General features: G+C 34.1%; 3 protein-coding genes across 3 annotated transcripts; all 3 read right to left on the bottom strand.

Moving 5' to 3' along the window:
• Positions 1–638: 638 nt before the first annotated feature.
• Positions 639–2,296, bottom strand: LOC132166248 (cytochrome P450 94A2-like). The gene has a single exon (XM_059577030.1). It carries the CDS (start codon positions 2,250–2,252, stop codon positions 714–716), a length of 1,539 nt encoding a protein of 512 aa, XP_059433013.1. The 5' UTR covers positions 2,253–2,296; the 3' UTR covers positions 639–713.
• Positions 2,297–5,110: 2,814 nt separating this feature from the next.
• Positions 5,111–8,124, bottom strand: LOC132166142 (cytochrome P450 94A1-like). The gene has a single exon (XM_059576914.1). It carries the CDS (start codon positions 8,104–8,106, stop codon positions 6,565–6,567), a length of 1,542 nt encoding a protein of 513 aa, XP_059432897.1. The 5' UTR covers positions 8,107–8,124; the 3' UTR covers positions 5,111–6,564.
• A 6,623-nt stretch (positions 8,125–14,747) lies between these two features.
• LOC132165734 (cytochrome P450 94A1-like) lies at positions 14,748–16,632 on the bottom strand. Its single transcript, XM_059576410.1, has one exon. The coding sequence runs from the start codon at positions 16,444–16,446 to the stop codon at positions 14,902–14,904; it is 1,545 nt and encodes a 514-aa protein (XP_059432393.1). The 5' UTR covers positions 16,447–16,632; the 3' UTR covers positions 14,748–14,901.
• Positions 16,633–26,988: the final 10,356 nt, after the last annotated feature.

The raw sequence follows: 26,988 nt of genomic DNA, 5'->3' as shown, positions 1-26,988 counted from the left end.
AAAAAATTTAAAATTTAAACAAAATATTGTTGGGGTGAAAAAAAAAAAGGTTATAATTTCATTTAAATTATTTGTTTCCTTATGATTCGGACATTAATAATGCTTAACTTATTGAATAATTTATGTATGAAAAACTCTTGAAATATAATCAACACAATTAATTACGCTAATTAATGACGGTGGGTAAAAGTAAAAAAACTGTTCAGATATTAAAAACATGAACACGTGTCGCAATTTCTAAGCACTTTCAAATATTAAAAAATATGGACAAGTGTCGCCATTCTAAGTACTCTCTACGTCAAAACTCGTTTTATATATATATATATATATATGATTACCAACTCATTACATCTAATTATCTTGATCATAAATATTACTAGTTCAAAATAGTTGTAAAATTTTTGGAATAATTAATGTTTTATTGATATGATTACCAACTCATTAAAAGTTCATTGAAAATCCAAGACACAATTTAAATGAAAAAGGTAAAACCTAGTACTATAATTACAAAGATAATAATAAAACCCCATCCATTATCCAAATTAACATCCAATTAACTCGATCATAAAAAATAAAATAAAAAAATAGTCCAAAATGCTTGTAAATTTTTTGGAATAAATAATGGGTTTATATATATATATATATATATATATATATATATATATGAACAAACAATCCCACGCATCCCCATTATCCAAACTAAAAGCATTTACCTATCCAAAAAAATCTTTCTGATCCCTCTCCACAATCATCACCGGCAATCCACCTTTCATTTTGAAAGTCAACTGCGGAACAAACTCCGGCTCCACACCTTCCTCTATCACCGGAACTACCTTGAACTGCCTAAGAATCCCTGCGACCACCCTCTTCATCTGCAAGAATGCCATCTCTTTCCCCAAGCAAATCCTCGGCCCCGCCTGGAACACTGGGTACGTGTATGCGTCCCTCCCCACGAACCTCCACTTCCTATTCTCCGTCTCCTCCCTCTCCAGCCACCGCTCCGGCTTGAACTCCGCCCAATCTTTTCCCCATAGTGCCTCTGACCTCCCCATTGCATAAGGTAGGTACGTCACTCTCATTCCCTTCTTCACCACTGTCCCATCCGGCAAAACGTCGTCGTTCACGGCCTCCTTCGAGTCCGCCGCCACAGGCGGGTACAACCGCATGCTTTCACACAGAGAAGCGTGAGTGTACACCATGTCTTTCACTTCGTCAAAGGCGGTCGCCTCGGATTTCTCATTGACTTCCTTGAGAACCTCGGATTCCACATGCGGGTTCTTCGAAAGCAGCCAAAGATACCATGTTAGAGCCGCGGAGGTTGTGTCGCGCCCAGCAAGTATAAAGCTTATCACTATGTCGGTCACGAAATTCTCATCCGAGTGGCCGGAGCTCAAGAATCGTGACAAGAGGTCGACGGAATCGAGCGACGACTTCTCTCTGAGCTCGTGCTTCTTTTCTCTTATTACGCTCTTTGCAAATTCTTGAACTTCTGAGACTGCGATTCTCAGGCGCTTCTCGGACCCAATATTCAAAAGCTTCTTGATTTTCCAAACGAGCGGGATTAATGATCTGAACCTGTCGCCGCTGATCTGGACACTATCTTCAAAGGCTTGAGCGAATTTGGTTTGTGGAAGAGAGGGCAAGAGGTATGCGGGGTCGAATCCGAAAGCGATTTCACAAATATTATCGAAGGCAAACCTTTGAAGAATGTCCTGGAAGTCTAGGACTGTTCCGGTGGCGGCAGCTGAGGAGAGGATAGGGATGAGGCGGTCGTAGATCTCGGTGTCCACGACGGTCTCGACGAACTTGCGCAGGGACTTGGTGTTGAATTCGTGGCTGGCAATTTGTCTTTGGAATTTCCAGGATTCGCCGTCGACGTTGAAGATGCCGTTGCCGAGCAAGTCTTTGAGGGTTTGGGGGAAAATATTTCCCTTGCCGTAGTTGTGGAAGTGGGTCTTGAGGATGTGCTGAACGACGGCTGGGTTGGCGGTTAAGACCACGCGAGTGGCGAAGTTGCGGTGGAGGACGTAGGTGGCGGAGGGTGAGAGTTGGACGATGTCTGAAATCCATTGGAGACTGCGGTTGCGGTTAGCAAGCACAGCCAAGAATGAACCGATTATTGGGTAGGATCTTGGGAGGCTGGTGGTGGTGGAGGGTGGTGGAGATGCTGAAGCTCTGGTAAGGAAGAGGATGGAAAGTAAGGGAAGAAGGAGAAAGAAAAAGAAAGAGGCTATGAGTTGGAGGAACAGCATAGTTACTGTTTGGACAACTCTTTTCGATCTGAGATCTTTCTGACTCGTGTTCTGTCGGATGGGAAATGTTGTAGTGGGTTTTTATAATGTCCAAGTGGGTTCCGTGGGCTCTGTTTTTTTGTTGTTAATTACTTAATTGCATAATGCTAAACCTGATTTTTCAGATTTTTAGAAATTTACTTCTGGAATACTGGTCCAAGGATATAAATGGATTCCCACCTGGTAGATTTTATTACGTAAGCCAATATGTCAAGTAACGTGGAGATATTCCTTAGTCAAATAAATCCATATTCTTTAAAGGCCAAATTTGTATGCAAAGTAACTTTATCAAAACTTAGTTTAATTAGTTTAGCTAATGAATTTTTAAAGGCCTTATACATTCGATTAGCATCTATATCATTTAAATATTTTTTTATTAAAAATTGTGAAAGAATATTCTCATAATGATCTCTTGAAAAATGAAAAAAAATTTGAAAAAAAATGAAAACAGGTGAGAGAAACAATAAAAAATAAAATGACTATCTTGAAAAGTATTGCTACATGTATCTTTTTTTTTTTTTTTTTTGGGCTAATCCAATGTGTGAGGATTTTTACAAATCTGATTAGCAAATTTAGATAAAAGTATCATTTGGCTCTTCTATTCGGAATGCCCACATTAAACTCTTTAAATTCGGTTTTTCTTTAAAATTTTGAAAAAACTCACAAAAATAGTCATTTAACAAACTTTCTACTCTATTTCAAATTTAATTTTGATCAATAAGGCTCTCCAATGCTAAGTGCCAAAAAGTGAAAGTTATTTAGTTTTTTAATTTTATATGTTCATTTTCCTCTCCTCGTCTACCAAGAACAAAAAATGAATTAAAAAATTTAAAAAATAATAATATTTAACTAAAGTCGAGAAAAATATAGAGAGTTAGATATTTGGTTTATTTTAAAAATGACTCTTTAAAATTAAAAAAAGCAAATTTTTCTGTCAAACTTACCTTTTATTTAAAGAGCTTAACATAAATTCTCTAAGCTTTCAATGTCACGCAAGCAATCTGAACAGAGCCAACGTCAAAATAAACAACACGGCAATATGTTGATGACCAAGTCTCATATTGTTAATGTACAGACATCTTTGCACAATTATTTTGTCTTGTGTCCAAATAGAAAATGATTAGTTTATGGGAAAGTGTTGTGCATGCTTTTGTAACATTCGCATATATAAGAAGGGTCGTTGACGTACACTACCAAATTCAAACTTGGCTCCTTAATTCATATGGGATTAATGTCGAATTAGGAAAGGAAAAATCTTCTCTGTTTTTAGAAGAAAGAGGAATAGATGGCCACTATTTCCCTGAAACTTAGTTTTGACGTGACAGTAGCCAGTGCTCACCTTTCTTTAAGATTTGGTCAGATTCAAGGTCTCCAAGCGCGAATCTTCCTTTTCTTTGATCTTCCTCATAGACAGTGAAAAGATCCACGTGTAATGTGAAATGGTTTGTATTTCGGTATGTACTCTTCTCTCATCTATTAAAAAAATTATTGCTAATGGATGCAGTAAATAAGTATAAAGTTTAGTATTGTTATTGGGCTGGTCAGTATTTATTAGCTCTTAATTTCTTTTTAATAAAAAAACTATTGAGTAATGAGCACTATCACTTGTTGAGTGTTTATTTTCTTTTATTTCACTATTGTTATTTTTTTTCATTTAATTATGAATTTTTTGTTCCCAAGGAGGTAACTCAATCGGCTGTGGACCACGCCTAATGAAGCGGAGGTCACTAGTTCGAATCCTTCCTCTCCCTTCCCTTGTGTGGACATGTCAAAAAAAAAAAAAAATTATGAATTTCTTCATTTCCTGATTCCATCTCCTCACAACACAACTTTAGTTTTCATGTTCGAAATCTGTGGTTCCTTTTTTCTTTATTTTTTTCTTAGTGAGGTGAGATGGGTGAAGCAAAAGGGAGAGAATGCCCTACTTTTTGATTGTTTCCGAAATTCTACTATTGTTTGTCGCAGCGAATAAATGTGCTTTGATGTTCTGCTTGTTTGTTCTACTCTATTTCACAAGTTCTTTGATCTCAATGTTGTAATTAATGGGCTTTCTTAGAGTTTGATCCTTAATTTGTGGTTGTGAGGAAGCAAATGTTAGGCCCTTTAATTTTCATTTGTGATTTCTTTTGCTTTCTGTGTGAATCCCGTGGTTAAGCAGTCATGCATTATGATCGGAACTCCCAACTCTCTCACAACTTTTCTTAACATGACAGAACCACATTGCTCTACTCTGCTTGCATTATTAAGTTAGGCCACCTAAAGCTTTGAGTTTTGTGCCCACAACAATCATGTCTTTTTTTTCTTTTTCTTTTTCTTTTTTCCTCAAGGCACAAGTTGACAAACAGCAACAGAAAAGGAATCACCAAGTTTAGCAAAGCTCATCAAAATAAACATAAAAAAAGCTACGTTTTTTTTTCTCTCTGGCCAAGAATGAAAAAGCGAAATAAAATTATATAAATAAAAGACCAAAAAAAAAAACAATCCCATTTTTTAACTTCAAGTAATATTACACATCACATTACATCTAATTATATATCTTGATCATAAATATTACTTGTTCAAAATAGTTGTAAATTTTTTGGAATAATTAATGTTTTATTGATATGATTACCAACTCATTAAAAGTTCATTGAAAATGCAATACAAAATTTAAATGAAAAGGTAAAACCTAGTACTATAATTACAAAGATAATAATAAAACCCCATCCATTATCCAAACTGAAAGCCTTGCCCACCAATCATTCATTTTTTTTTTAGAAAAATTTTTTATTAATAATTATTTCATTAAAACCTAAGCTCAAAACAGAGCAACACTAAAACACAAATACAACCCCTTACAAAGCAAAAATAAGGGAAAACAAAACCTACAAACAAGCAACTATTCAACACCAGAACAACCCCTTACAACCCTTACAGATTAAAACAAAAAAAATTACAAGCCAACATTACAGAGGATGGCAGAAGGCAAGTTTCACAAAGAACACAACAAAAGGTTCTCCCAGTTCTAGGAAAACCTCTTTTTACAGCAATTCTAGCCCTGACTTCCTAGAAAATCTACTTAAGTAGCTGCTCTTCAGTTTTTGAAACACCATCATGTCTAAGTTCATTTCTAGTACACCAGAGGTTATAAACTACAGAACCAAGAACCAACTGACATATCAAGCACTTAAGAGAGTTCTTTCCCCACTTATTACAGCCAAGCTACACAAGTTCATCCCAAATCACATGAGGCATATCAATTCTGCAACGAATCATGCAATATTTCCAAATTCTCAAACTAAAGCTGCATTCAAAGAAAATATGATCACGAGTTTCCAGTTGAGAATGGCAGAAACAACACTGAACCTCACCCTTATAACCCCATTTGAGTAATCTCTCACCTGTAAGTAGCCTATCTTTCATAGCAAGTCACAAAATAAAAGCCTGTTTAGGAATAACAAGAAGAAACCAAACTATCTTCCACCAAATAACCTCTGCATTCTTCTTTCTAAGGGCTTCCCAAGTCTCTATACTAACATAGACACTTTTTTTAGAAATAGTCCAAACTGGCTTATCACATTAGCCTAAACAAACTTCTGAAAGCCTAGCTTGAATATCAACTAGAGCTTCTGATCCTGCTGATCTCCAAAACCAATCTCCATTACAAATGACAGAAGACAGCTTAGCTTCAATATTACTTTGAGTATCATAAACAACCCTAAAGCCATATTGCTTAATCAAAACTCCTGTAGGATGCCACAAATCCGCCACATATGAATGTTATCCCATTCCCAACTTCGAACTTCAAGAACCTTTTAGCAATATATCTCAGCTTCAAAATTTTCCTCCAACTCCAAGAACAATTATGAGAAATACCTACACTCAAAAAACTCCATTCTTTTTAATAGATTTTCTCTAACCCAGGCAACCCAAATAAAACCAGACCTAGCAAAAATACTCCAAATATGCCCAAGCATAGAAGTTTGATTCCAAATTTCAAGCTTCTTTAATCCCAAACCTCATTCCTTCTTAGGAAAACAAAGATCAGGCTAGGAAGCCTTTGCTTTAGCTACACATTCTTCTTTCCCATTCCATAAAAACCTATTAAACTTTTGTTCAATAGCTCTAATGATCTTTTTAGGAAGAATGAAAATGATTGTAAAGAACAGAAGATAACAACTTAAGCCTACCCGCATAGGAAAAACTTTTAAAAAGCCAAAAATCTATACAGCTAGAAATTCTGCTGAGTAAAGCTCCACAGTTAAGCTGCAGAAAGTCTTAGGAATCCATTCAATCATTCTTTCTCTTCCCTCTCCACAATCCTAACCGGCAACCCACCTTTCATTTTGGAAGTCAATTGCTGAACAAACTCCGGCTCCACACCTTCCTCAAGCGCCGGTACCACCTTGAACCGCTTGAGAACCCCCGCGACCACCCTCTTCATCTGCAAGAAAGCCATCTCCTTCCCCAAGCAAATCCTCGGCCCCGCCTGGAACACCGGGTACGTGTACGCGTCCCTCCCAACGAACTTCCAGTGCTTATTCTCCGCCTCATCCTTCTCCAGCCACCGCTCCGGCTTAAAATCCGCCCAGTCAGACCCCCACAGCGTCTCCATTCTCCCCATTGCGTACGGTATGTACGTCACTAACATCCCCTTTCTCACCACCGTCCCGTCCGGCAAAATGTCGTCGTTCACAGCCTCCTTCGTGTCCGTCGCGACAGGCGGGTACAACCGCATGCTTTCACACAGAGAAGCGTGAGTGTACACCATGTCTTTCACTTCGTCAAAGGCGGTCGCCTCAGATTTCTCACTGATTTCCTTGAGAACCTCGGATTCGACACGCGGGTTCTTAGAAAGTAGCCAAAGATACCATGTGAGTGCCGCGGAGGTTGTGTCGCGCCCAGCAAGTATGAAGCTTATCACTATGTCGGTCACGAAGTTCTCATCCGAGTGGCCGGAGCTCAAGAACCTTGACAAGAGGTCGACGGAATCGAGCGAGGACTTCTCTCTGAGCTCGTTCTTCTTTTCCCTTATTATGTTCTTTGCAAATTCTTGAACTTCTGAAATTGCGATTCTCAGGCGCTTCTCGGACCCAATATTCAAAAGCTTCTTGATTTTCCAAAAGAAATGGATGAATGATCTGAGCCTGTCGCTGCTGATCGTGACACTATCTTCAAAGGCTTGAGCGAACTTGGTTTGTGGAAGAGAGGGCAAGAGGTATGCCGGGTCGAATCCGAAAGCGATTTTGCATACATTATCGAAGGCAAATCTTTGAAGAATGTCCTGGAAGTCTAGGACTGTTCCGGTGGTGGCGGCTGAGGTGAGGATAGGGATTAGGCGGTCGGAGAGCTCGGTGTCCACGACGGTCTCGACGAATTTGCGCATGGATTTGGTGTTGAATTCGTGGCTGGCAACTTGTCTTTGAAATTTCCAGGATTCGCCGTTGACGTTGAAGATACCGTGGCCGAGGAAGTCTTTGAGGGTTCCGTTGAAATCTCCCTTGCCGTAGTTGTGGAAGTTGGTCTTGAGGATGTGCTGGACGACGGCCGGGTTGGCGATTAAGACCTGGCGTATGCCGATGCTGCGGTGGAGGACGTAGGTGGCGGAGGGGGTGACTTGGAGGATGTCTGTAAGCCATTGGAGACGGCGGTGGCAATTAGCAACCACGGCCAGAAACGAACCAATTATTGGGTAGGATCTTGGGGGGCTGATGGCGGTGGAGGGTGGTGGAGATGACTGCTTTTTGCGTGCTGAAGCTCTTTTAAGGAAGATGATGGAAAGGAAGGGAAGAAGGAGAAGGAAAAAGAAAGAGGCTAGGAGCTGGAGAAACAGCATACTTACTTTTCTTACTCGTCTTTTGTCTGATGGGTAATGTTTGGACGATTATGGTGGGCGACTGTGTGTAGGTTTTTATAAATGTCCAACTAGATGGGCTCTTTTTTTTTTTTTTTTGTTAATCGCATAATTGCATGATTAATTTAATTATTCGGCATATTTGTATGCTACGTCACACCACACGTACTTTTCCCATATTATACGTGAAGGGGAAGAAAACGTAGTGAATATTATTCATATTAAAGTACAAACCAATTAATAATTTACCCAAACAAAACTCGAACTAATTAAAGGAAATCAATCTTCTCTCTTTCTAGAAGAAGAGGAATAGAGGACGATGGTCAGCGGTGGCGACCTATAATTATAGTTTAGAGGGCTCTTCAGAGTTTTTTTTAATAAATAATTTAAAAATATTAAAATATATATATATATAATTAACAAATTAAATAAACAATTCAACAAATTTTATTTATTATTTAAAACATATCAACAATAGGATGATAATAAAATAAAATAAAAACATTCTTAAGCAATGATCTATTAACACATTTGTTAAATCTACTCGACACAAGCTAAATTAATTAGATCTTAATAGAATCATTGTTGTTCTTTGTATTATGTAATATTATTTAACTATAATTATATATTTCGTACGTACAATTAAACTATGTAACAACAAATATATATCCACAAATAATTAATTTAAAAAAATATCAAATTTAATCAATGTATAAGTTTAATTACGTAATTGAAATGTTTTAAGAAATAATATGAAATAATTTTTTCTTAAATCGCAAGTTTCGGGAAGCCCATCCTTAACCCTAAATAATAATAATAAAAATAAAATAAAGACTTATATTGCTTTGGTTAGTGACACGATTTCTCAAATTACTTAGTGGCAGAATTTTTTTGTTTTACGCTAACTGGTAGAGTTTTAACTATTGGCAAAAATGTCAAAAATAAATAAATAAAAATGCCGCCTTATATTTCACGCTTTTGCCTCTCTAGGCGTTAAACAGTATTTCTCAAAACATTAGTAAGACGTTGCTTTTTTTTATTTCTTAAACGGTGCATTTTAGATGTCATCTTCAACCTCTCATATTTTTCAACTTTCGACTCATCGTCTATAAAAACTTAATTTTGAACTGGTGAACAGAAAAAAAAAAATATATATATATATATATATATATATTTCACGTCCGCGAGTTGTGAAGCTCGATCCTCTAGGAAAAATATATGCCCCTTAATGAACGAGTGAGGGTGTGCAATTAGGGAATTCAAAAAATCCTATAAGATAATAATAGAAATTTTTTGGAATTGAGGGGGGCATTTGACCCCACTCAAGTCTCAACCGCCCCCGATGGTAAACATTCAAGTAGGGGTATAAATGAGCCGAGTTTGAGCGAGCTTCTTTTGTTTGGACTCAGCTTGTTTAAATTTTACTCGAGCTAAGCTTAAGGATAAGCCAAAAAATCGAGCTCGAGCTCATAATAAATCGAGCCGAGCCAGCTCACGAGCTTGCTCTTATATTTAATTTAATTAATTTAATTTTTTATTATAAATTTAAACTTGAAGTACTCTGAAACGGCTCAAGAAGCCAACTTGCATAAAAGCATTTGCTTAGTCTGGATAGCGAAGTATGGAACTCGAGTCAATACAACAAGGCACTTGGTTTCGAAGAGAAATGATATGCATCATTTTATAATAAAATGATGCTATTAGAAAAAAAAAAAAAAATCATCAATTTTTAATATTAATATGAGGAATTATGTGAATAACTACCAATTCGAGCCTTATACGAGCTGCTCACGAGCTTAGCCGAGTCAAGCCGAGCTAGCTTCGTTTAATATTCGAGCCAAGATTCGTGTTCACGAGACGCTTCATTTAATATTCGAGTCGAGTACAAGCCGAGCCCGAGCTCGCTCACAAGCAGCTTGCTCTCTTAACAGCCCTACATCCAAGGCTTATAGAAGCACAAATATCATATTCATAATACATGATAGGCCGCTACGTAATTAATTTCTTAATCATTCATCAAATAAATAAATATTTAGCTAAAATCAATTTTCTTTGGCTCTTTTAGTCATTAACATGTATTAATATTTTTATAACTATTAACGGTTGCTATTATTTTTCTAAGCATTATAACTACTGTTATTAAAACATGAGATTTAAAGGAAAAATTCAGTTAGGAAAAATTACACTTTACCCCCTCAAAGTTTGGGGCCATTTTTAATTTGACCTCTTATATTTCAATTTCTAGTTTAGCTAATGGATTTTGAAATGTCTCATACATCCGATTAACATTCATATCATTTAAATATCTTTTTATTAACAATTGTGAAAGAATATTCTCATAATGATCTCTTGAAAAATGGAAAAAGTTTTGGGAAAAAAAAAAAAAAACAAGTGAGAGAAACAATAAAAAATAAAATTGCTCAATTGAAAAGTACTGCTACATGTAGCTGTTTTTTTTTTTTTTTTTGCTGATCCAATCAAATATCCATTTTGCATTTTGGCTAATCCAATGTGTGAAGATTTTTACAAATCTGATTAACCAATTTAGATAAAAGTATCATTTGGTTCCTCTATCGGGAATGCCCACATTAAACTCTTTAAATTTGGTTTTTTTTTTTTAAAAAAAAAAAAAATTTGAAAAAACTCACAAAAAAAAGTCATTTAACAAGCTTTCTACTATATTTCAAATTTAATTTTGATCAATAAGGCTCTCCAAATGCTAAGTGCCAAAAAGTAAAAGTTATTTAGTTTTTTTAATTTTATATATTCATTTTCCTCTCTCTCGTCTACCAAAAACAAAAATAATAATAATAATAATAATAATATTTAACTAAAGTCAAGAAAAATATAAAGAGTTTTATATTTAGTTTATTTTAAAAATAACTCTTAAAATTTTTTTTTTAAAAAAAGTAAATTTTTCTGACAAACTTAACTTTTATTTGAAGAGTTCAATATAAATACTCTAGGTTTTGAATGTCGCTCTATCCTGCAACATTCGAGTTTTGAAAGCAAGCAATCTGAACAGAACCAACGTCAAAACAAACAACATGACAATATGTTGATGACCAAGTCTCATATAGTCATATTGTTAATGTACAGACATCTTTGCTCAATTATTTTGTCGTGTGTCCAAATAGAAAATGATTAGTTTCTGGGAAAGTGTTGTGCATGCTTTTGTAACATTCGCATAAGAAGGGTCGTTGACGTAAACTACCAAATTCAAACCTGGCTCCTTAATTCATATGGGATTAATGTCCAATTGTGACCTCGAGCAGAATTATGATTATTCTTGCAATGTATAATAGCAACAGAAATCAAGAATGAAGATAGAAAATGAAACTCAGGAAGAGATAAAATAGTAAATAGAGAAGAGAAAATTCTTAAGTGTTCAAAATAAGTAAACAGAGAAATAATTCTAAAGACTTAAATTTAATTAATAGTATAAACTAAATTTAAAAAATAACAAAGACTAGATACCTTTATATAAGCTAAAGACTTTCTAAATTAATAAGAAAAAAAAAATGCAAACATATTTGGAAAAAGAAAATAAATCCCAATAAAAAAAGAAAAATTCAATACTCATTAAAAAAAATTTAAAATACACATACATAATTAAAATAATAATTTTTTAAATTCTTCGTGCATCAAATTAGAAAGGAAAAAGAGGAATAGATGGCCACTATTTCCCTGAAACTTAGTTTTGATGTGACAGTGGCCAGTGCTCCCCTTTCTTTAAGATTTGGTCAGATTCGAGGTCTCCAAGCGCGAATCTTCCTTTCTTTGATCTTCCTCATAGACAGTGAAAAGATCCACGTGTAATGTGAAATGGTTTGTATTTCGGTATGTACTCTTCTCTCATCTATTTAAAAAATTATTGCTAATGGATGCAGTAAATAAGTATAAAGTTTAGTATTATTATTGGGCTGGTCAGTATTTATTAGCTCTTAATTTCTTTTTAATAATAATAAAAAAGAAAAAACTATTGAACTATGAGCACTGTCACATGTTGAGTGTTTATTTTCTTCTAGGGTTAAATACCAAATACCCTTTTGGGTTTGGTAACTTTATTTTTACCCCCCTAGATTTCATTTTTATCACAAGACTCCCTGGGGCTTTGATAAAGGATCAAATTAGTCTATCCGTTAGTTGACCGTTAGTTGACCATTATGACTGACACGTGGACCAATCATATGTTGACACGTGACACATATTTAATTTTTTTAATTTTTTATTTTTAATTAAAAAAAAAAAGTATATATATATATATATAAAATTGGGGGTGGCCGAGCGACCCCCAAATGGCCAAGAGTTACCCCCAAATATATATATTTTTTTAAATACATTTTTTTAAAAAAAAATTTTAAAAAAAAATTAAATTAAATATATGCCATGTGTCAACATCTGATTGGTCCACATGTCAGTCCTAACAGTTAACTAACGGATGGACTAACTTGGTCCTTTATCAAAATCCGAAGGAGGTCCTGTAATAAAAATGAAACCCCAATGGAGTAAAAATAAAGTTACCAAACTCCAGAGGGGTATTTGGTATTTAACCCTTTCTTCTATTTCACTATTGTCATTAATTCTTTTTTCATTTAATTATGAATTTCTTCCTTTCTTGATTCCATCTCCTCACAACACAACTTGGTTTTCATGTTCGAAATCTGTGATTCCTTTCTTTTTTATTTTATTTTTTCTTAGTGAGGTGAGATGGGTGAAGCAAAAGGGAGAGAATGCCCTACTTTTTGATTGCTTCCGAAATTCTACTATTGTTTGTCGCAGCGAATAAATGTGCTTTGATGTTCTGCTTGTTTGTTCTACTCTATTTCACAAGTTCTTTGATCTCAATGTTGTAATTAATGGGCTTTTCTTAGAGTTTGATCCTTAATTTGTGGTTGTGGGGAAGCAAATGCTAGGCCCCTTAATTTTCATTTGTGTTTCCCTTTGCTTTTTGTGTGAATAAAGTGGTTAAGCAGTCATGCATTATGATCGAAACTTCCAACTCACCCAACTTTTTTTAGAGTATTCTCAAGCTCTCAGCAAACTCTCTATAAGGGATTTTGTTTCCTAAATTTAGAGAAAATATAAAAAAAATTACAAAAAATCACCTACAACAGACTTCCTATATGGTTCCTTAAACCATCAACTGTTACAGTAGAACCCAATACATTGGGTTCTACTGTAGCAATTCATGTAATTATTAAAATAGAAAAAAAAAATATTCTCTCTCATCTCTCCTCCCATGTCTCTCTCTTACCTCTTTTTTCACTCTCTCGCACCACCGAACGAGCAGCAAACCAGAAATTTCAGACCGAATCATAGGTTTGTTTCAACTTTCAACTGATCAAACCAAAGAAATCCAAAAATCTCAGAAAGTTGTACATAAAAAATAGCAAAAATTGGATCGATCAAACCCCAAAACCCAAACCGATCAAACCCAGGGTCAAGGCATGAAGGAAAGCATAGAGAGAGAGAGAGAGAGAGAGAGAGAGAGAGAGACAAGGCCTCAAAGAGAGAGATAGATGGACCAGAAGGGATTTCGCGTGTCTGTCTTCGTGAGCGAGAGAGAGAAAGGAGACTGACAGGGAGATCAAGAGAGTGAGGCAGAGAGTGAGATCGAGAAAGGGAGAGAGGTGCGGCTAGAGGGAAAAGAAAGAGAATAGAGATTTACGACTGTCATGAGGCAGCCAAGCGTCAGACATTTTACCTTTTTTTTTTTTTTTAATTGAAGAAGATAGATATTAAAGGGGAATCTAAATTTGAGGTATTAGCACCAAATTTGAGGCATTAGCACCAAATTTAAGATAATCAAATTCCTTTTGGGTGATACCATCCATAAAGGGCTAACCTTCCACTCCTAAGTTTTAGTTTTGAATCTAAAAACAAATTTTGAGGCATTAGAAACTAAATATTAATTTATAAAAATTTAACTAAAAAAAAATAACAATTTTTTCATTATTATTATTTTTTAATATATGTCCTATGCTAGGCTAGGCTGCCAAATTAGCAGGACTCAAAGAAAGAAGACGAATATGAGATGAGAGAGGAGATGATATTAATGGTGGAGTGCTACGAATGCTCTGGAAGGCTTCAAAGAGAAGGTGAGACGATGAGAGAGAGACGATGAAGAGAAAATAAAGGAAGGAAAAAAAAAAAAAGTAAAAATGAAAATAATATTTTAATGATAAAAAATAATATTTTAATAATATAAAAAATGATAAAGAGAAGCTCTTGAAAAGTATAAATAGACAAAAAAGCAAAAAATAATTTAGATCTTTAAACATAGAAAAAATAGTTGGATAGGTACTGGTTTTACATGACATAACCACATTGCTCTATTCTGCTTGCATTATTAAGTTAGGCCACCTAAAACTTGACAAACAGCAACACAAAAGGAATCACTAAGTTTAGCAAAGCTCATAAAAAAAAAAAAAAAAAAAAAGCTCCGTTTTTGTTCTCTGGCCAAGAATGAAAAGCGAAATAAAATTATATAAATAAAACACAAAAAAAAAAAAAAAAAAAAATCCCATTTTTTAACTTCGAGTAATATTACACATCACATCACATCTAATTATCTTGATCATAAATATTACTAGTTCAAAATAGTTGTAACTTTTTTGGAATAATTCATGTTTTATTGATATGATTACCAACTCATTAAAAGTTCATTGAAAATGCAATACAAAATTTAAATGAAAAGGTAAAACCTAGTACTATAATTACAAAGATAATAATAAAACCCCATCCATTATCCAAACTGAAAGCCTTGCCCACCAATCATTCTTTCTCTTCCCTCTCCACAATCCTAACCGGCAACCCACCTTTCATTTTGGAAGTCAATTGCGGAACAAACTCCGGCTCCACACCTTCCTCAAGCGCCGGTACCACCTTGAACCGCTTGAGAACCCCCGCGACCACCCTCTTCATCTGCAAGAAAGCCATCTCCTTCCCCAAGCAAATCCTCGGCCCCGCCTGAAACACCGGGTACGTGTACGCGTCCCTGCCCACGAACTTCCAGTGCCTATTCTCCGCCTCATCCTTCTCCAGCCACCGCTCCGGCTTAAAATCCGCCCAGTCAGACCCCCACAGCGTCTCCATTCTCCCCATTGCGTATGGTATGTACGTCACTAACATCCCCTTTCTTACCACCGTCCCTTCCGGCAAAACGTCGTCGTTCACAGCCTCCTTCGTGTCCGCCGCAACAGGCGGGTACAACCGCATGCTTTCACACAGAGAAGCGTGAGTGTACACCATGTCTTTCACTTCGTCAAAGGCGGTCGCCTCGGATTTCTGATTGATTTCCTTGAGAACCTCGGATTCGACACGCGGGTTCTTAGAAAGTAGCCAAAGATACCATGTGAGTGCCGAGGAGGTTGTGTCGCGCCCAGCAAGTATGAAGCTTATCACTATGTCGGTCACGAAGTTCTCATCCGAGTGGCCGGAGCTCAAGAACCTTGACAAGAGGTCGACGGAATCGAGCGAGGACTTCTCTCTGAGCTCGTGCTTCTTTTCCCCTATTATGTTCTTTGCAAATTCTTGAACTTCTGAAATTGCGATTCTCAGGCGCTTCTCGGACCCAATATTCAAAAACTTCTTGATTTTCCAAAAGAAAGGGATTAATGATCTGAACCTGTCGCTGCTGATCGTGACACTATCTTCAAAGGCTTGAGCGAACTTGGTTTGTGGAAGAGAGGGCAAGAGGTATGCGGGGTCGAATCCGAAAGCGATTTTGCATATATTATCGAAGGCAAATCTTTGAAGAATGTCCTGGAAGTCTAGGACTGTTCCGGTGGCGGCGGCTGAGGAGAGGATAGGAATGAGGCGGTCGGAGAGCTCGGTGTCCACGACGGTCTCGACGAATTTGCGCAGGGATTTGGTGTTGAATTCGTGGCTGGCAACTTGTCTTTGGAATTTCCAGGATTCGCCGTCGACGTTGAAGATGCCGTGGCCGAGGAAGTCTTCGAGGGTTCCGTTGAAATGTCCCTTGCCGTAGTTGTGGAAGTTGGTCTTGAGGATGTGCTGGACGACAGCCGGGTTGGCGATTAAGACCTGGCGTACGCCGATGCTGCGGTGGATGACGTAGGTGGCGGAGGGGGTGACTTGGAGGATGTCTGTAAGCCATTGGAGACGGCGGCGGCGATTAGCAACCACGGCCAGAAACGAACCGATTATTGGGTAGGATCTTGGGGGGCTGATGGCGGTGGAGGGTGGTGGAGATGACTGCTTTTTGGGTGCTGAAGCTCTTTTAAGGAAGATGATGGAAAGTAAGGGAAGAAGAAGGAGAAGGAAAAAGAAAGAGGGTAGGAGTTGGAGAAACAGCATAATTACTTTTCTGACTCGTCTTTTATCGGATGACTCGGAAGTAATGTTTGGACGATTATGGTGGGCGACTGTGTCTGTGTGTGGGTTTTTATAAATGTCCAAATGGATGGGCTTTTTTTTTTTATGTTGTTAATTGCATGATTGATTTAATTATTCGGCATATTTGTATGCGTGCCTATTTGTATGCTACGTCACACCACACGTACTTTTCCCATGTTATCCGTGAAGGGGAAGAAAACGTAGTGAATATTATTCATATTAAAGTACAAACCAATTAATAATTTACCCAAACAAAACGCAAACTAATTAAAGGAAATCAATCTTCTCACTTTCCAGAAGAAGAGGAATAGAGGACGATGGTCAGCGGTGGCAACCTAGAATTATAGTTTAGAGGGCCTTAAGAGTTTTTTTTTTAATAAATAATTTAAAAATATTAAAAATATATAATTAACAAATTAAATAAACAATTCAACAAATTTTATTTATGATTTAAAACATATGATGATAATAAAATAAAAAAAAAATCTTAAGCAATGATCTAATTAACAGATTTGCTAAATCTACTTGAGACAAGCTAAATTAATTGGATCTCAATAGAATCATTGTTGTTCTTTGTATTCTGTAATATTACTTAACTATAATTATATATTTCATACGTCCAATTAAAATATGTAACAACAAATATATATTCACAAATAATTAATTTAAAAAAATTTCAAATTTAATCAATGTATAAGTTTAATTACGTAATTGAAATGTTTTAAGAAATAATATGAAATAATTTTTTCTTAAATCGCAAGTTTGGCTTGTTTGGGAAGCCCATCATTCCCAACTCTACCAGTTTATGAAATATAAGTCTTAATGCTACAAGACTTATATTGCTTTGGTTAGTGACACGATTTCTCAAATTACAAAGTGGCAAAGTTTTTGGTTTTACACAAACTGGTATTGGCAAAAATGTCAAAAATAAATAAATAAAAATGCCGCCTTATATTTCATACTTTAGTAAAACATTGCATTTTTTATTTCTTAAACGGTGCATTTTAGATGTCATCTTCTCTAATTTTTTTAAACTCTCGAGTCATTGTCTGTAAAAACTTAATTTTGAACCAGCGAACAAATATATATATATATTTCACGTCCGCGGGTTGTGGATCTTGGTCCTCTTGAAAAAATATATGCCCCTTAATGAATGAGTGAGGGTATACAACTAGGGAATTCGAAAAATCCTATAAGATAATAAGATAAATTTTTGGGAATTGAGGGGGCATTTGACCTCACTCAAGTCTCAACCGCCCTCGATGGTCAACATCCTAGGCTTTTAGAAGCACAAATATCATATTCATAATACATGATTGGGCGCTACGTAATTAATTTCTTAATCATTCATCAAATAAATAAATATTTAGCTAAAATCAATTTTCTTTGGCTCTTTTAGAATGAGGTTATTAGTTTATAGTTAATAAGGTAATAGTGTTTAATTACTAATTTTGAGTTTTAATAATGTATTAATATTAAAAAAAAAAAATTGTGTTATGTAAGTAAGAGTTTTCATGATTTTTAAGAAAATAAAAATAGATTAGAAGAAAAAGTGGGACTCGGTGGAATATGCGTGAACATCCCAAAGAAAATGCAAGCCAATCCGTATGCACAAAAGACAAACACAAAAGACAAACAAATTTAAGGATTATCAAACGTGGGACCAGCTGAAGCCAAGAGAAGAAAAAGCAAAGAAAAAGAAGTGGACTTTCAATACACCTACGTCAGCGGACAGGAAACAAAAGAATGAAAGCGAAGTGGAGTTTCACCTACTACGTCAGCTAACAGGAAACAAAAGAAGGAAAGCCTTGTTTGGCAAAGCCCTTAACAAATCCCAATTTTTCTCTAAAGCCCAAACTGGGAATTTTTCTCTGGAGGCCTGCTAGTTTTATTTCTTGTTAGTTTTAATTTATTTTTCTATTATTTGTTAAGTTTTATGTTTAGTACTTTAATTATGAAATTTATTTTTGCACTTTAATTATGAAACTCGAAAAATAATTTACAGTTTTCAAAAATGTAAATCATTTTTCAAAAATTAAAGATGAATTTTCTATCAATTAAAAAATATTTTTTATTGACTATTATTTTATTTCGCACTAAACAACAAATATAGAAAAACCATTTTTCAGAAATCATTTTACGTTAAAACAAATATTTAACAAACAGAGACTAAGTGATTTAGCAATTAGTGACCACAGTATTTCGTAAGAGTACTTATACGATTTATTTTTGTTTTTAATTGTGCATATCTCGATTAATTAATTGAGGAACTCTTTTGTGATTAACATGTGTGGTTATAGGTGATGATTAGATGGATTAACGGAGTGATCTAATTATTCGAATTTGGGAAATCCATACAATGTTGTTGAACATTCAAGAGTTCAAACTCTTCCACCATCATCGCTCCGGTGAAAAGAAAGAAAAAAAAATGGTTAATTACACTGTGTCCCTTTAAACTAGCAGCCTATTTGCACTTACATTCATAAATTATGATTCATTGTAATTGGCCTTTTTTTTTTTTAAACAGATTTCATTGATTAAGATCACAAGCATAAAACTTTTACTTAGCAGAGCAAAATAAGGTTACAAAGTCATAAATATAAACAAAAATTTTTACAATCAGGTGTTATCTATGATTTCAATATTCCGTTAATTCATGTATAAATACAATAAAAGTGGCTCTGTCCAGACCAAATTGCAGACGAAGCATTCTGATCTACATCAAAGTGGAAGAGCAAGTAGAATATAATGTAGAAGCACCGTCAAAAGCTAATGATCACTTGGCCGGAAAGGAGAAAGAGATATAAAATTTGGAACTAGAGAGGTAAAATTTTATTTATTATATATATCTTTACTTAGTAGATATATAAAAAGATGGAATGTCTCTTGAACAGTGATTTTTATTTGACATATAATTTTACAATTGTGTCCATTTTATTTGTTCATCATGTTTAAATTGTGCAAGGTTATTTTTGTTTTTCAAAATTTAACATTAATCGTTTGCCCCTATTCTCCATTAGACTTTCTAAGGAATTTTATGGGCATTGTTGTCTTTTACTCATAATTACTTTTTTGCCCATTGCATTTGTAAATGGTTCAATTTCTTTGACTGTGCTTTTGGGTATTTCACCCTCTACTCCCATGATCTTGTGCAAATAAAACAAAAACTAAAGAATAACCGAAGAAAACTTCTCCCAAATCCATTCGGCTTAAAATTCCCAAAAAAATTCAACACATTGACCAAGGAAATTAGGACTCAACAAAAATCAACCTTCCATCCGAAAGTCAATCATCCAAATTCCATAAAAATTAAAGAAATCACAAAATTAGAACCAAACCCATATCAATTACCCAATGAAAAACAAAATATACCCAAAAATTCTTACCCATTTTTGAAATTAGACAAAAAACTACAAAATCTTACTATAATCGGTCCTAACAAGAAAACCCATCAAGATTTCAACCCAACAAAACCTATATCCATTCAACCTACCTCAAATGTCAGGTTAGGGTAGTGTTCGGCCTGCTAGTTTCTGGATGGTCGACGCTGATTCTTCTTCGTGGTGGCCGGGGCGGTGGATTGTGGTGGCCGGCGGTTTGGGAGAGAGAGAGAAACTGGTTCAGGTCGGTGTTGCTTCTGCTTCGTGGTGGCCGGCGGCGTAGCCACTGGATGGTGTGGGTCAAGGGTGAATGGTGGTGGGCGGCCTGATGTGGGTGGGGAGGGGGTGGGACCAACTCTTGAAATGCAAAATGATTTTTATTGTTCAATTTTCTTTCCTCAATTTTGTATGAGTTTTTCACAATTGTTTCAGTCGGTTTTGTTGCACACCAACGGTGAAAGAAAGAGAGAGGAGAAATGGCAGTCTAGGTAAGGATTCATCAAAAAAAAAAATTGATTTATTTTTTTATATTGTTTATTTATGTGCTTGATGATTTTCTTTGTGGGTTTTGTATGGATTTTTGACAATTTTTCTGGTGGGTTTTGTTTGAAACAGGTGTATCAAAGAGGTAATCATTCATAAATTTTTATTTATTTTTTATTTTTATTTTTTGTAGTGTTTATTTATGTGCTTCATGTTTTTTTTTTTCCCATGGGTTTTGTATGGATTTTTGACAATTTTTTGGGTGAATTTTGTTTGAAACAGGTGTATGAAAGAGGTAAGGATTCATAAAAAAATTGATTTCTTTTTTGGTAGAGTTTATTTATGTGCTTCATGATTTTTTTTCGTGGGTTTTGTATGGATTTTTTTTTTTTTGTTAGTTTGCTTGTGTTTTTCAGTTTTGGAAGAAGTGCTTAACAGAGATTTGGTGTGATTCATACACAGTAACGGTGAAAGAAAGAGAAGGTGAGGGTTTAATTTATGTTGTGCTCTCTGGGTTTCTTGAGTTTGGTAGGTTTTTGACAATTCTTTCGGTGGGTTTTGTTTGAAACAGAGGTGTATCAAAGAGATCAGAGTATGACTTTTATAGTTAAATTTTCGACTTTTCCTGTGTGAAATTTGATAAATTTGATGGGTTTTGTTTAATTTTTTTTCTTGGCTGTTTCTTCGATTGTCTAGAGCAGAGAGGTAAGATCGAGAGAGACGAGCGGAGAGTGAGATCTTGAAAGATAGAGAGTAGTTGAGAAACAAATTAAAGAGTTGTTACTGCATATTGCTTCCTCATGTTTAGTGATTGGGTACTGCTGGGTTTTGCTTCCTAATGTTGGTGATTTTGTATTGTTGGATATTTTTCTAAAAGTAATTTATTTTTTAAAACTGTAAATTTTGAGAATGCTGCTACAATTTTTTTGTTGGCTCAATGAATAGTAAATTTGAAAAACAAGTGCCAAATATTTTTTTGAATTTATTTTGTATTCATGGCAGCTTCATATATTATATTTTTTAGTTGGTTTCTGGTAAATTTTATTCAGATTTTGTAAGGAAAACATAGATATAGTAATTTGTATCAGCTTCATATGTTATATCTGCCTACATTTTATTTATCAAAAAAAAAAAAAGTAATTTGTTGTCAACTATTGTATCAGTTCCTCAAATATCTGCAAGATACAGTTCACTATAAACAAGTTTTTTAATTTTAGAAAAGAAAAAGAAAGGAAGATGAGTGATTGGCATGAGAGAATACAAATAAGGAAAAAAAAAAAAAAAGAGTGGGTGGGGGAGTGGTTGATTACTGCTGGTAGAGAGATAAAAGAGGAAAATATAAATTAAAATAAAATAAGTGGTGGGGTGTGTGGGAAGAGAAGGAAAAAAACATGAGTGGACTCTTCTTTCAATTAGGGGGGGGGGGTCCATTTCCCCTGGTTTTAGGGGAAAGATGTGAATTCTGTAGAAAATGACGAAAATATTTATTTTCTTCATTCTTATCTTTGTTCTCTCTCAAATCCCCATGTATGTAAAGAAAGAAAAGAATAAAAATTAAAAATTAAAAAAAAAAAAAAAATGTGGGGAGCAAGCGGCATGAGATTAGCAAAATGAGAAAAGGAAAAAAAAAAAAAAAAAAAAAAAACCAAGTGCTTCAGTGGTTTGCTTTAGTTTTGTAAGATTTTCATGTTTCCTTATAGTATGTGAATTTTCATGGCGATGAATGCTATTAAGATTTTGCAAGAAAACTATAGGAGGTGTCGAGCAATTTTTTTCGTCCTTTTACTTGCACCCTTTATGCCAACTGGCTCCCTCTTTCGTCTCTATTTTTTTTTTTACTCCAATCACTTTCGTTATCTTTATAAAGTAAGTCTTTTGTAGAAAAATAAGAAAAAGGAAAGAAAGTGGTGAAATACTGATTAGGGAGAAGGGGGTGAATGATTGAGGAAGTGTTGGCAACCATATAAAAATAAAATAAAATAATGAAAAGAGGGGAACATGTTACGTAAAATGAGGAAGAATAGTGAGAAAAAGAAAAGTTAGTTTAATTGTTTTAAACCCATGCGTCAATTGTCCCCACGGGGTACAACATGTTTTTTTAAAGAAGTAGCATACATATCATGACTTGAAATATTTTTTAAACTCTTATATTTACAGGACAATAAGACTATTTATCTTGCAAGAACTAAGAGAGAAAACTTGTAACATGAGTATCTTCGAACTTTTCTATAATAAGATATATGATGATTACATATACATATGCAGCAACATAGTGGTCTATGCATGTAATTTAGATAGATACTGAGCAATTATTAATAATTGTATATATAGAATTAGTGTGCAGATCCTCATCTCCGACATATCCACTTTCACATGACTTATCAGTTTTTTTTTTTTTACAAAATTCACATCATATTCAACGTACAACACAGCCATATTATATACTAAACTTATTCATATCCTTATTTCTTCTTCTTTCCCCATTTTTCAAACTTACTCACCTAAACAAAAGACTCAGTCACTTGCTTTTGTTTCTTTTCTCCTTTGCTTTTATTTATTTTCTCCTTCTCTTAATGTCACGATGTTTGCTCCCCACTTTTTTTTTTTTTTACATATATCGGGATTTGTGAGAGAACAAAATAAGAAAGAAGAAAAGAAGGAACAAAAATTTAAAAGAAAATAAGGAAACAAAACATGGGTCATTTATTTATAAAGGAAGATAATGAGTGGATTCTCCAATAATGCTTAAATTTTCGGCGAAATGAATTGGAATGCTGAAATTTAAAAGTAGCATCCGTAAATAAAAGAAAAGTCTAAGCTATTGGTCCATGATGAGTTGTATAAAAATCTTACAGATCCTTTCTTACAAACTCATATATAATCAACTTTTTATATTTACCTTATTGCAAAAAACAATTGCATCAAAATTATAAACTGCAACAAACAATGAATGCAACACTCCATCTTTTGGGTCAAAGCAAAAATCATTGTCAACAACTTGTAACAACATTTTTGGTATATGGCCTGCAACAAATGTAGCAAAACTACAGGTGTAGAAGTTAATGAAACATTTGCTTGTCTAAATTGCATGAAAACAAATGTTGCACAACCACGGTATGGACAATCTACTTCTACATGACTTTTCTTTAACTTGAAAATATAAAATGAACAAATTTTATACTTTTAACATCATATTCCTAATTTTTTTTTCTTCTATGTTCTATGATATGATTTTAGAAGTTGTGTACATGTGAAATTACATGATGCATCTTTGTTTGGAGAAGATGCAAAAAAGTTCTTGCAATGCTCAACAAATAAATTAATGTAATACAGCACCGAGGTATTAAAAAAAATCAAAATTAAAATTGTCATAGCTCAAAAAATGTTTTTGTTACTCAATATTATGAATATAGGTTATCAATATCTTCCACTTTTTTTATAGTACCAACAAATACCTTTCACTTCTTGTCGAACCTTTGCAACATGAATTTTTCCTCATTGTTTTTATGATTCATCAAACTTATATTACTTTTATTCTCCTGTAAATAGGAGGGCATTACTAATATAGAAAGCCTTGCAAGACTTTCTTTAAAGTAACAATTCATTATTCGGTTAAGAGCTGCATTGATTGATGGATGTGAAGGACCATGCCAAAGATTCAACATTACTACTGTTGAAGAGCTACCAAACGAAGTGGATCGATTTCCACAACCGAATAATTTTGTGTGCTATGTAAATTAACTCTTTCTCATAGTTTAACACCGAGAACCAAGCATGTGCATTGCACGTGCTATCCCCACTAGTATTTTTTTAAAAGGTGAAAATTTAAAATTACTTTGGACGATCACCCATGGCTTGCGGCTTGCCATGAGTCTGGTGATGAATTTTCACCTTTTTTTTTTGTAAAAAAATTTCATTTCGAAACTGAAATATGAAATACTAATACTAAAAAATTTTAAACTCCAAAGTTATGATGGTAACTATTATTATTATTATTATTATATTGGTAGAAGTTATATAGTGAAATAGGGAGAGTGTAGATTTGGGCGCATTTTGTGACGAATTGGCTTACATAATAAAAACTACGAGGTGGGCATGCCGTTTATATTGTTTTTTTTACATATTCACACAAGAGGAGGATATGTGATTGTGATTGAGATTCTTGGTATAAAAATGTGTACCTGTATGTATAATGAATGTATGAGAAATTATAAAGGGCCGCACAATTTTTACCGAATATTCGAGCTTCTAGAAGCGTCGACGCTAACCAAGTTTGTAAAGAGGTGAGCACTGACATGTCAAAATTAAATTTTAGGGAAGCATTAATTTGACGGTGGCCAGCCAGGGGCAGAACCAGAAGTTTGAGTGAGGGGGGACGAAAAAAAATTAAGAAGAAAACTAATTTTTAAGGGTCTTACCTCATAAAAAATATAATTTTAGATGGATGTTTATATTTTAAAGGTCTACCCCAATTCTTGTGCTAAGTTTGCCCATAAAATATAATTTGGTTCATAACAAAAAGAGGAATATATATATATATATATATATACTTTAAAACTTGTAAATGTATAAAAAATAAGTTTTTCCTTCTTAACTAGCTATTTTACTATTACTGTAGCAAAATAAAATAAACAAGAAAGTCTGAAATTACTTCTCTTTTCACACTGCAAAAGAAGTGGAGCCTTGTGCAGTGTGAAAAGCTGCACATCTTATGAAAAAAGATTGCAGCTTCTTTTCTTATTTGGCTTTTGAACATTGTTTTACTTCTTTGTACACCGTAAAAGCCACATTTTTAACTTTGAAGGGGCGAAATAATAATATATGGGTAGTAGACTTAATAATAGTAATTTTTGAAGGAATTATAAAGAATTTTGGCTGAGCATTCACGAACCGGTTCATAATTTTTTTTTAAAACTATTTATTTTTTAAAAGTATTTATAGCATTTACATTAAGCTTTTTATTTTTTTATTTTTTCTAAAATGATAATAAAACTTACAAAATATGACATTTGACAAACTCTTCCCTCAACGTTAAATTCAAGTTCATGCTTTCATTGTCTTCAAATACAAAGAGCCAAAATTAAGAGTTATTTATTTAGATATTATTTTTCAAATATTTCTTTATTCTTTATTGAGATGAAAGATAATATTAGAAATTATTTAATTTTTTTTTTATTTTTATAATCTCCAAATTGTTGAGCCAATGCAATTACTTTTACTCACATTTTAACGTCCCAATTGGTCAAAATATAATTTGACTAGCCTGATAAAAATTCTCTTACTAAGATAATACTCTACATCTTTTAACAATTTGAGCAAATAATTACAGTAAGTCTCAATTCGTCAATGTGAGCTGTATTTATAGAGTGAAAGGATCCATATCCTTAGAGCTACATTCTCTAGATCAAATCACATTTAAAATGAGCTGAATGTTAAAAAAAAGGCAAAAGAGATTAACTGTAGGTATTTTACTTAGGTGTCACTATAATAACACTTATTTTCTGGGAGCCGTGTAATATCCCGATATTTTTCTTATTTTATCATGTAAATAAATCGAGTATTACGAGAAAATAATCTTACACAACGAAAAAAATTGAAATTTATCAATACAAAACAACACAGTTAAAAATACTTTTCTTTATACGAAATACCCACAACTATAACGAATAAGATATTTATACAAATCTACCCGACTGTTTAAATTCTAGACAAAACTTCACCAACTTAGAATCTTTGTACATCTCAAATATGAAACTCTAATCACAACTGCATAATTACCTTGACTTTCCATTCCTGCAAGCACTATAAAAACTGTAAAGTAATAAGTCAATTGATTCAGGATAATATAAATAATTGTTGAAGCAATTATATCAAAAAGTCAGATATTTAAGAAAACTACAAAGATCTGTATTATTGAATATCAATATCACTCTCAGTAAGTAAGAATACTTACTGTGATTATAGGAATGAATCATCAAAAATAATTACTTGTTGAAACCCATTCTGCTTCTATTGATCCTTGTCTAGAAATTTCCCATTCACTAACTCTTTTTCTCTCTCTCTCGCCCTAACTCTCATTCTCTTAAGTCTGCCTTTCTCGTTTGCTTTGGTTCAACTAAAGGGATGAGAATAAATAAGCAAAAAAACAAAGAAAGAAGAAGCATTGTCGGTATAGTGGGAAAGCAAGAGAAATAATAAAATTGAAAGAATACTTGGTGGTGCCAGGGAAAGTTGGCGTGAAAGTGGTTTAGGCCAACCACTCAAATTCATTAAAATAAACCAATAAGATCTCCAATACCTAATTCCCATTAATAATCCCACGATTTCCTCAACTCATAAAATTTCATTAAATTAATCATCAATTATTACAATCATACTCCAAATTATATTAATCAATCATCAATGATCAAATCTCCTAAATCTCCCAATAAAATAATCAAGATATAATCTCTCATATAAAATCAACATCATGATATAATAACCTCAAATCAATATTCATTCCTATAATATTCATATGATCTAATCAATTCCTTAAGAATAAATATCATTACCTAATATGAATAATATATCATCAAATAAATATCTCTAAAATAAGACTTTAAAAATCTGGGACGCTACAAGCCGCATATGAGGAATCTAA

This window comes from Corylus avellana, chromosome ca11 (assembly GCF_901000735.1).
Source record: "Corylus avellana chromosome ca11, CavTom2PMs-1.0".
NCBI lineage: Eukaryota > Viridiplantae > Streptophyta > Magnoliopsida > Fagales > Betulaceae > Corylus > Corylus avellana.
The sequence above is the reverse complement of the archived record's forward strand: the minus strand, read 5'-3'. Positions and strand labels throughout refer to the sequence as shown.

What these genes read in the sequence shown, in the direction of transcription:
- LOC132165734 (XM_059576410.1), bottom strand. Translation starts at nt 16,446, where the DNA reads ATGCTGTTTCTCCAACTCCTACCCTCTTTCTTTTTCCTTCTCCTTCTT.
- LOC132166142 (XM_059576914.1), bottom strand. Translation starts at nt 8,106, where the DNA reads ATGCTGTTTCTCCAGCTCCTAGCCTCTTTCTTTTTCCTTCTCCTTCTT.
- LOC132166248 (XM_059577030.1), bottom strand. Translation starts at nt 2,252, where the DNA reads ATGCTGTTCCTCCAACTCATAGCCTCTTTCTTTTTCTTTCTCCTTCTT.